This window comes from Oncorhynchus nerka, linkage group LG13 (genome assembly GCF_034236695.1).
Source record: "Oncorhynchus nerka isolate Pitt River linkage group LG13, Oner_Uvic_2.0, whole genome shotgun sequence".
In the NCBI taxonomy this organism is placed as follows: Eukaryota; Metazoa; Chordata; class Actinopteri; order Salmoniformes; family Salmonidae; genus Oncorhynchus; species Oncorhynchus nerka.
Window position 1 is genome coordinate 53,682,247 of NC_088408.1, and position 10,224 is coordinate 53,692,470.

Genomic DNA, 10,224 nt, shown 5'->3' on the forward strand with positions numbered 1-10,224 from the left:
AATTCATTAGTGAGACCCGGGTCCGTGCAGATTCACGGGCTATACATTGAAAGTTACATTGAAGGTCTACTTGGGACAGTGGATGGATCACACAAGCTCATGGTTCATGCAATACTATTATTAAAATATCTATTCTGTTTTTCTTCCTTTTGCCTCTTATGTTTGTTCACTTGGAATTGGGTTTCCCAGAGCATCTCTCCTTTTACACTTCTAGAAAGTGAACACTGACAGTGAGATAATGACATTGTAGTAGCTTGCAGTAATAGTTCCTTTTTCATTTGACCTATAGAGGGTGATATACTGTAGGTCATTGACCTTTCAAAAAGCTTTAAAAGCAGGCATTGAAATGTCAAATCAACACAATAAACACACATACTTGAAATTATTCTGTAATTCACGTATTAAAGTCCACAAAGTATAAAGACTAACATAAGTGCAAAGTGCAAATTATTCATAAAGATGTGGACATATACATTGTTTTCCCGACTCGTCATTGACAAAGTTTGTTTTGTTACGTTCCATCCTCTTCAAAACAAAGTCATTAGTGGTCCAGAGAGACAAGGACACACAGTCACAAAGTCCACATCAGCTAAGGGTGGGCAAAGGTGAGGTGCACTCCAGTTTGTGGAAGGGGCAGCATGTCTCAACAGCCTCTCCAGTAAATGCATAGGAGACCACAGTGATGACAGGATGAGGTGGAAGAAGAATCAGCTGTGCATTCATTCAGCATCATGCTTCCTCTGAGCACAACAATGTACTGTATTTGGTTTAATCTAGTTTGCTTTCATGTGCTACACATTTTTTTTACACCCCTGTAACATAACGATAACATGTTTTTTAAAATCTATATAAATACTCTCTCACTATAGAAATAGAATATCCACATATGCCCTGCAGAGATAAATGTATTTCAAAAGTATGACAGTCTTCTTCAAAATACTACTCTCATCCCATGGAATATCAAAAATATTAGATTTTATGTTAAAATCTCTGTAGAAAATTACTCTAAATATATACAAATACAATTTGATGCAAATGATTCTGTCTTTGAGAGTTGTTTAAAGCTGTATGCCATATCTTTGCAAGTAACTTGCATGACATTGAACATAGATTTCAATATGCACAACATATTCTGAACACAAATGAGTGACCAGCCTCCATTACAATTTCTGAGCCATTCAACTTGCCTCATATTGTATGTTGGATTTGCAAAAGGACACATTTACTGTATGTTTTTCACACCCTACTACAGTATAGACGTTAGAGGACCATGTTGCGGCTTCTATCTTCAGAGCAGTCACTGCAGATTACCAGATTTCACTGGATGTTTATGTCAAATAGGTTATCTTCAAGGTAAATATAGCACAATCCACAGAGAAAAAAACTGTAACTGAGTGGGTTTTTCTTGTTCAAATTATGGCTTTAAAATATTGACCATGTTTTTTTTTTCTCTCTCGCTCGCGCTCTCTCTCTCTTGCCCTCTCAACAGGAGTTGAGACTGAGTAGACTTCCACCTGGAAGAGTTCTCCAAATGCTGGGGACATCAGTTTAACCTATGACTAAACAGAAAATCTTAATTTCAGTTGTAAATGAACGAGTCCCACTTGGACACAATGTTTTCATCTTATTTTTTCATTACATTTGAACTTCTGCCATATTTATCCATGAGTAAGACTATGCCTTGAGGACTTACAATGTTCTCTCTCTGTGAGGATGAATTATTTGGCCATGGCTCGGGGGTTCTGGGGGATGTTCTGTCAAAGGTAGGGAGCATCGTTCTCAGTGACTGTATGTTGAACTGAAGTTGATCAGCTTAATGTCAGTGAAGGTTGTTTCCACTCTTACCCAGAAGGACCTGCAGGGGAAACAAGGAAAACATGCATATGAGCATTCTGACAATAAGAGGGAAATGCAATTGAACTTGCATAAACAGCCGCAGCTATGGGAATGAACAGATTAAAAAGAACATGACCACAATTCAACAAAAAAAATTGTTAGAAATTGTTGCACAATTCCTTTCCGAGCATTCACACCTTTTTTTTCTCCATCTAATCGCAAAAGAGTGAACAAAATAGAACATTCTCTTATAAAACATGCGCATGCAGCAACAGAATAATAGCCAACATCAATAATCCTGTATGTTGTTGGAACCTAACAGTTTGTAACTCACAGATGTTGGTCAACTTGAATGCTTTGTACTTGGATTGAAGATTGGGCTGTCTTTACCTAATGTCAGAGTCAAATGGCTTACATCAAGGGTGATTACACATAACAGTATAATGTTGATACTGTCCCTTTTTTTACAGTTTCTGTAAAGTTTTGGGGTGACATAAAAGGCCTAACTGTATTTCCTAAATGTGTGTGGTTTCATACAGTCCTCATAGCCTCTTGGTCAATTCTTACACTTGACAAATTCGTGAGTGTATATCTGGACAGCTGTGTCACCATAGCTGTGATAAACAAGTCCAAATTGTAATATTGTTTTCCCTTAAAAAAAGGAGATGCAGCTGATGCCTCTGCTTTTAATAGTCTCCAAAGGGGCATAATAATCTCTGATTAAGTTTGCTTCACAACAACATTTCTCAAACTCATGCTCTCGCTCTCAAACACACAAAGGACTGCAAGAGGACATTCCCTTTCCACCATTTCTATGTGCAATATGGTAGTAGGGGGACTAATCTAACAGAGCATCCATACCTAACGTGCAAGATGTATTGTTAGCACTCTGATGTTTGATAATGTAGCTCAGCACTCTTTTGTATCGTAATGACCTTTTGAGATCTCCATTATAGATGGAAAGCCTCTGGCACAAAACTGTATTATTTGTCTTGCCATATTTCACTTTTCATTTTGTTTAATGTCTTTTCATCTTATTTTGATTGAGGAAGCAAAGAAAGACATAACCCATTGATACATGATGAGTATATTAACAATTTTGTCTAGCACTGTAGTAGCAGCCTACATATGTCAGAATATGATAGGTAATTGTGGATTGGCACTACAGTACTGTAATTGTGTTACATGTATGCCTATTTATCTTTGCCAGGCGGCAAGCAATTCACATAGAATGTTGGAGTTTTGCACAACTAGTTTTAGTTTTTTACACAAGATTTTTAAATGTCTAAAATAGACTCCCACCCCCAGGAACATACAAGACTTGTAGCTGGGTGGGTGGGAGTCATCATTGCGATAGATATCTCTTTATATGGCTCGTGTGGGCACATTCTGGTGGAAGCCCTTTTAAGGTTCTCACAACACTGATCTCTCAGCATTTCCTTTCAGTAGGCTATATTATGTATTTATGTATTTCCTGGAAATTGTTTCCTAATCTGTTAGTTTTCAATAGCACTGTACTTCTTGATGAAGGTAAATACATTGATTTCTCTAGAATAAAATGTTTCTACTAATCTCATCAATGTGACCAGGCGCACAAGCCTGCGGGGCTGACATTGCTATGTCCTTCATGGCATTCCTAATTTTATAAATGCTTGAATAAGCACAAATCCTTATCTAAATGGTGAACGCAGTTAGTAAGCTTGTCCATTAGAGCAAAGAGATCATGCATTGAGTCACATCAACATAAAATTTCACGCCCCGCTTTTTGTCTTTGTTCACACTCACACACATTTCAAACACACGCCGCTTGTCCATGTCGGTTTTAGAGCATTGTCAACATTTGTGGTGGTACAAAGGCAGTATGAAAGATTGCTATCAGCACAGTAATAGCCTAGTCCTGCTCATTTAGAAGCCTTGCTAGTAGGAGGTGCCCCTATTTCCATCCACCTCCAGGGTATGCCTAATTTCATTCATTCTAAAAGGGTTCTTTGGCTGTCCCCATAGGAGAACCATTTTTGGTTTCAGGTAGAACCCTTTCGGGTTCCCTATAGAACCCTCTGTGGAAAGGGTAATTCATGAACCCAAAAGGGTTCTACCTGGAACCAAAAGGGTTCTACCTGGAACCAAAAAGGGTTCTTCAAAGGGTTCTCCTATGGGGACAGCAAAATAACCATTTTAGGTTCTAAATGTCTTTGAATTCATACCCTTTCATGCGTTTTTGAATGGCATAATAACATAGTAAAGCCCTACCACATACACACATGGGTATGACTGTTTGACTACAGTTCTATTCAATTAAGACCAAAATACCAACATCTGATGAATGGTTATATACAGTCAGGTCCCTAATTATTGGCAGCCTTGATATAGATGAGCAAAAAAGACTGTATAAAATAAATAATACAAAAACGGAGCTACAGTGCCTTCAGAAAGTATTCACACCCCTTGACTTTTTACTTTTTTTTTTGTGTTGAATTTGAAATAGATTTAATTTAGATTTTTGTCACTGGCCTACAATACCACATAATGTCAAAGCAAAAGTACATTTTTTACAAATGAATTAAAAATGAAAAAATGAAATGTCTTGAGTCAAGTATTCAACACCTATACAGATTCAACCACAAAGACCAAGTAGGTTATCCAATGCCTCGCAAAGATGGGCATCTATTGGTAGATGGGTAAAAAAATACATTGAATATACCTTTGAGCACGGTGAAGTTATTCATTACACTTTGGAGAGTGTATCAATATACCCAGTCACTACACATATACAGACGTCCTTCCTAACTCAGTTGCAAACCACTTATGTATTTCACAATGAGGCCAATGGTGACTTTAAAACAGTTACTGAGTTTAATGGTGATAGGAGAAAACTGAGGATAGATCGACAACATTGTAGTTACTCCACAATGCTCACCTAATTGACAGAGTGAAAAGAAGGAAGCCTGTATAGAATAAAAAATATTCCAAAACATGCATCATGTTTAAAGAAGGCACTAAAATAGTACTGCAAAAAATGTGGCAAATCAAACTTTTTGTTCTGAATACAAAGCGTTATTTTTGGGGCAAATCCAATACAACACATTACTGAGTACCACTCTCCATATTGTCAAGCATAGTGGTGGCTGTGTCATGCTTGTCACTGTTAAGGACTGGGGAGTTTTTCACAATAAACCAAACTTAATGGAATGGAGCTAAGCACTGGCAAAATCCCAGAGGAAAACCTGGTTCCGTCTGCTTTCCACCAGACACTGGGAGGTGAATTCACCTTTCAGCAGGATTCAGCAGAATTATCTAAAACATAAGGCCAAATCTACATTGGAGTTGCTTACCAAGGAGACAGTGGTCGAGTTACAGTTTTGACTTAAATCTGCTTGAAAATCTATGGCAAGACTTGAAAATGGTTGTCTAGCAATGATCAACAACCAACTTGACAGAGCTTGAACAATTTTGAAAAGAACAAATGGGCAAATATTGTACAATCCAGGTGTGCAAAGCCCGTAGAGACTAACCCAGAAAGAATCACAGCTGTAATCGCTGCCAAAGGGGATTCTAACATGTATTGACTCAGGGGTGTGAATACTTATTATGTAAGTGAGATTTCTGTATTTTATTTTCTATACATGTCCAAAGATTTCTAAGAACATGTTTTCACTTTGTCAGTATGGGGGTATTGTGTGTAGCTGGGTGGACATGTGTTTGTTTCATTTAACCATTTTCAATTGAGGCTGTAACACAATAAAATGTGGAATAAGTTGAGGGTTATGAATACTTTCTGAAGGCATTGTATGTATTTATATACGAATACAATTGCTCAGAAAGACATTTTGTTGAACAAGAAATAAAAACAAATCTCAAAAAGATAGGGGTCATAATGTATTGGCACTCCTGTTTATAATTCTCTAGGCACCCTCCCCTTACAAGGATAACGACACAGCCTTTTTCTAAAATGTTTTATGAGATTGGAGAACACGTTAGAAAGCTTCCTAGACCATTCCTCCATAGAGAATCTTTCCAGATCCTTGATATCCTTCATCTGCTCATATGGATGGCCCTATTCAATTCATACCATAGGTTTTCAATGGGGTTTAAATCCAGAGACGACTATTGCAAAATGTTGATTTTGTGGCCAATTAACAAAAAAAAATTGTGCATACAATATAGCTCCGTACTTGTATCCTTCAAGTGAAGTGTGAGAGTGGAGCGATATTGAGTGAGAAAAGGTATGACCTCATTGCCATACTGTCAGACAGTGTGTTGGGCAGCGGACGGATTTGAGGAAAGCTAGGTTTCTTGTTTAACCTAAAGCATAAATTAATAACATGTTCTAACACAGCTTCCTGTATCTTGAATCGCTTCAAAAATATGAGTCAATTTAACTTCACTTCTCTCAACCCAAACCTGCCAAACTCCCTTACACTATAAGGACAGTTGTCGGTTGGCACTCACTCACCATTCACTCTCTCCTTGTGCATAGTCTCTTTTTTTTCTCATTGTTTAGATTAATCAATGTTTGACTGGAGTAGAAAACTCGTAAAATAGAAATAGAACACTATAATTTTTAAATGTTTAATTAAGGGCGATTAACATCAAACCGTTGTGGTGGTTGATTTTCAAACCGTTGTGGTGGTTGATTTTCGGAGGATGGTTTTCTGTGGTTTCAAGGAAGGGTTAGGATGAGGCACACAAGGCGAGTTTGCAGGAGGGAAACTATGGCTGACACTGAGGCCGCCATTTTCCAACAGGAGCTGGGGTGGTGGTGAGGAGGAGGAACACTGATGGACAGGGCTCATTTCTTCAGTCAATTCTGTCTGTAAGTGTATATCTGTGTTATTGACGTCATATTGCAGGTCACAGTCAGGGCAGTACCCGTGATACTGGACCTTTTCACTGAATCGGACCCGCTCCCTGGTGGCCTGGTGGCATTTGCTCTCTTCATGCCGTAGCAAAGACATGGGTGTACGTCCTTTCTCTGGAATACTATTTGAGATGCAGTACAATAAGTCTCTGTTTGGCTTCCCTGTGAAAACTTCATTGCACATAAGAGTCCCGTTAGCCTTGGCTAGTAGGTTCCCTGATGGAGGATTCTTGTTGTTCTCCTCCGCTTTGATAGATGTCAGCCTGGGAGGCGGGAGAGGAGGGTGGGGCTTCTTCAGCACAGTCAGGACAGCAGGGATGACAGACGGGGGCCTAAAGATAGCGTCGTCAGGGTAGATCTTGATCTTGTCAATGCTGGAGGCTGTGGTGGTGCTGCTGCTACAGCTGCTGTTCAGGGTGTCTGTCTTGGAACTGTCCGTCATCGCCTCCTCCAGCTGTAGGTCACACGTGAGGGAGTCGATCTCATGCACAACCTGCACCAGTAGAAAGGAAAAAGAGCTATCATGGACAGTACTTATATTTAGCTTGACAGACATCAAAGTAACAGTCTATTAGAGTACAAAATACAGCAGCAGCCAAAATGTTACTGTATGAAGCACTTGTTGATGTGCAACCTGGCTATTAAAATAATGCAATATTATAATAACTTTTAACATTTGGTAATCTCAAGCCAGATTCACTTGCAACACAACAATGTTATCTGATTCATTATGTATTTGTAAGGTAAGGGGAAACTACCCACACAACCCACCAAATTGTATTCAGACTCAGAAGTGGAACCCTCTGGCTATGAATTAGCAGTACTAACTTGTTTAGATAAGAATTCATTCTGTGTGTATGCACTTACACATAGTGGACATATTCAATTGAAATTGTTGAAAGCACATACTCTGCCTCCCATACATTCATGGTTGAGGTGATGATAATAATATACATAGTCAGTGAAAATTGCAAAGACATCTCTTCGTAGTGAATGACTTCATCTTCCCTTAGGTATCTTTACTAATTCTGACTAGAAATCAACCCTTATTACTGATATGCATGCATCAAAAGACACAATGTTAAAAACTATTAGGGATAGTCTGACATGACTTTGTAATCCATAACTGACATAATACCTATTAAGACCTATGGAGATGATTTACATATCATTAAAACATTTTACTACTCACATTACAGTGGCAGCCAATACTTTGCCAAGCCATGTCTGTGAACAGTATCCATACAGTATACCTTTTTAAAAATCATTACATTTTGAAGTAATTAAAGACATTGAAGTAATATTGAAGTAATATCCGCATATCTCAATTTCATGGAATGTTAAACTGAGGCTGGTGCGAAAAGCTAATTTAGAGTGAAATCTCCATGCACAGTCATAAATTGATCATTTAGTGGGCCACAAAAAAAAGAGTTGCAGTATCCAGTGCCACATGCAGTAGGGCATGTTGATTCTCTCTCCGTGCCAAGCATCTGGGTTCAGCTTCCCTTAAACATAGGCTTGAATCCAGCCAGTATAGTGTGTGAGTTGCAGTAGACAACTGCATTTGAATGGGATTCACTGAAATATTGGTTTTGATATTGACAACCCTCTAGGTTGGTTGTTTTAGCAGTGTTGTTAGACTGACAGATTGTGTATGCTTCCCTGAATAGAACACACTGACCCTGCTACTATTCCATTCAAATACTCGTTGAAACGGTTGAAAGAGGACTATTATTTCATAGGACACGTGTGCCGTATATCCATTTTAATACAGGATGTAAGAAAAATCTTGTAAGTAGGTCTTATCCAAGTGACAACCTGTCAGATAGGGACGAGTATTTCAGCCTCAGCAGGCTGGACAGCTCTGTTCTTACAAAAGCATATAGGTTGACAACATCCACATGTCAAAGCACGTTAGACTGCGGGTTATGGAAGATGGTAGACAACAAGGATTATTATGATCAATGTGTGGAATTTAAAAGAAAACAAAGAAAGCGTGAGATGAATGAATGAATGAATGCAGTAAAATTGCAATTGTGATTCAGCTTAAATAACTTGGACCCAATGACAGCACTGACAAAACCCGGATATTGTAAAAAGGTGCTGATGAGCTGCTGTATAATTTGTCAGGAGACAAATCTCATGGAAACAGTAGGCCTAGGCTAGACTGTGTTAAGATGATGAAATGAAATGCAACACCATTCCGGGGAACTTCAAGATCAACAATTAATCATGATTAATTTGTGCGCTTAAATCAAAGCATGCGCAACAAGGCGCAGCTACGTTGTCATCCTCCGTAGAGACAACCTGTCCTAAATATATTTCATGTTCACTGATAAGATATATTGTCACATAGGCCAATGCAATGTTTGTAGGCCCTGGACTTAATTATTTATATATGAGCCTTCAGATGTTATTATAGAACAAGCATGTTTTGCTCCCCATCAACAGAAAAGCAATAGCCTAACCATACCAGCATGAAATAAAGAAACAATGTATGTTCATCTCAAACAGCCTAAAAGCCACTTAAGCCAGACATAAGGAACCTATTCCACTAACCTCTTTGAGCTCTTTGGCCACATCCCTCAAGTCTCCCAGGATGGTCTCCAAATCCTTCATGATTGTCTTGATCTGCTTTTTTACTTTCACTTTGGAGACTACTCCTTCAGAAGATTCTGCATTTGATGTCCCTGACATTCTTCGTTGGCACAATGTATTTTAAGGATCACTAATAAATCCTTTCGGCGAAGCAAGACCATTTTGTCGATGCATTTTATTGCTCCGTTTCCTTCACATTCCTATAGGCTACATCACGCAAGAATGTTGTGAAGTGCAGTGACAGCGTCCCGGCGAGCACGCCTGCGCAACAGAGCATAGCAAAAATAATATTATCTTAAGAAACATATACTGAAGAGGTGTTTGTCGACAGTCGCTCATGATCATTCCACTGTTACCTTTCACATTTTCTCAAAAACAAAATGCTGATAGTCACATTTCCTTGTGGCAAGCACTGCAAATTCACAATTTTGAACATGCCTAGTCAGGTCCAACATGATAGAATGATAAGGAACAAGGTAAATGGGATAGAACACAGCAATCCAATCCATGCCCAATATTCTAATCATAACGGTCCGTTGGCTGCGCCAGGCATACCCGTGATCAGATTCTCTCTCAAAAATATATTTATATTCTATACAACGACAGTCCGATAGAGTATAGGTTAAATTCATAGACTGCAGTTACATTACTGAATAAATGACAAGAGAAAATCATTCCATTTTCACATTGCATCTTCATCGAAGCCTCCATGGTGTTTGGTAGCCGACGTCGGGGGAGAGAACGGTCTCTATACGGCTGCGCTTAGAGCTGTAGTCGCAATGACACACGCGCATGCGCCGCAGAAGCAGATCACCTGGGGCGTCATTTATAAACCATGTGTACAGTATGTACAAAATATACCCCAAAATGTGCGTGCTACAGTTTTCACGCAAAGTTGGCATTTATAAAAAATGTACTTGACATGAGAATGT

The 10,224-nt window shown here is 38.8% G+C and overlaps 1 protein-coding gene across 2 annotated transcripts; it reads right to left on the minus strand.

Moving 5' to 3' along the window:
* Nucleotides 1-373: 373 nt before the first annotated feature.
* Nucleotides 374-10,014, minus strand: LOC115139695 (protein Largen-like). 2 transcript variants are annotated; one of them, XM_029677365.1, is made up of 3 exons: nucleotides 9,254-10,014; nucleotides 6,432-7,187; nucleotides 374-1,855 (listed from the first exon to the last, which is right to left on the minus strand). In XM_029677365.1, the coding sequence occupies exons 1-2, from the start codon at nucleotides 9,389-9,391 to the stop codon at nucleotides 6,450-6,452; spliced, it is 876 nt and encodes a 291-aa protein (XP_029533225.1). In that variant the 5' UTR covers nucleotides 9,392-10,014; the 3' UTR covers nucleotides 374-1,855; nucleotides 6,432-6,449. The 2 variants fall into 2 exon arrangements, with proteins under 2 accessions (XP_029533225.1, XP_064882553.1); XM_065026481.1 differs by having other exon boundaries at nucleotides 374-7,187.
* Nucleotides 10,015-10,224: the final 210 nt, after the last annotated feature.

What these genes read in the sequence shown, in the direction of transcription:
- LOC115139695 (XM_029677365.1), bottom strand. Translation starts at nt 9,391, where the DNA reads ATGTCAGGGACATCAAATGCAGAATCTTCTGAAGGAGTAGTCTCCAAA. An exon ending in TGGCCAAAGAGCTCAAAGAG is followed by an intron (nt 7,188 to 9,253) that starts GTTAGTGGAATA and finishes CTACTGGTGCAG; the next exon opens with GTTGTGCATGAGATCGACTC.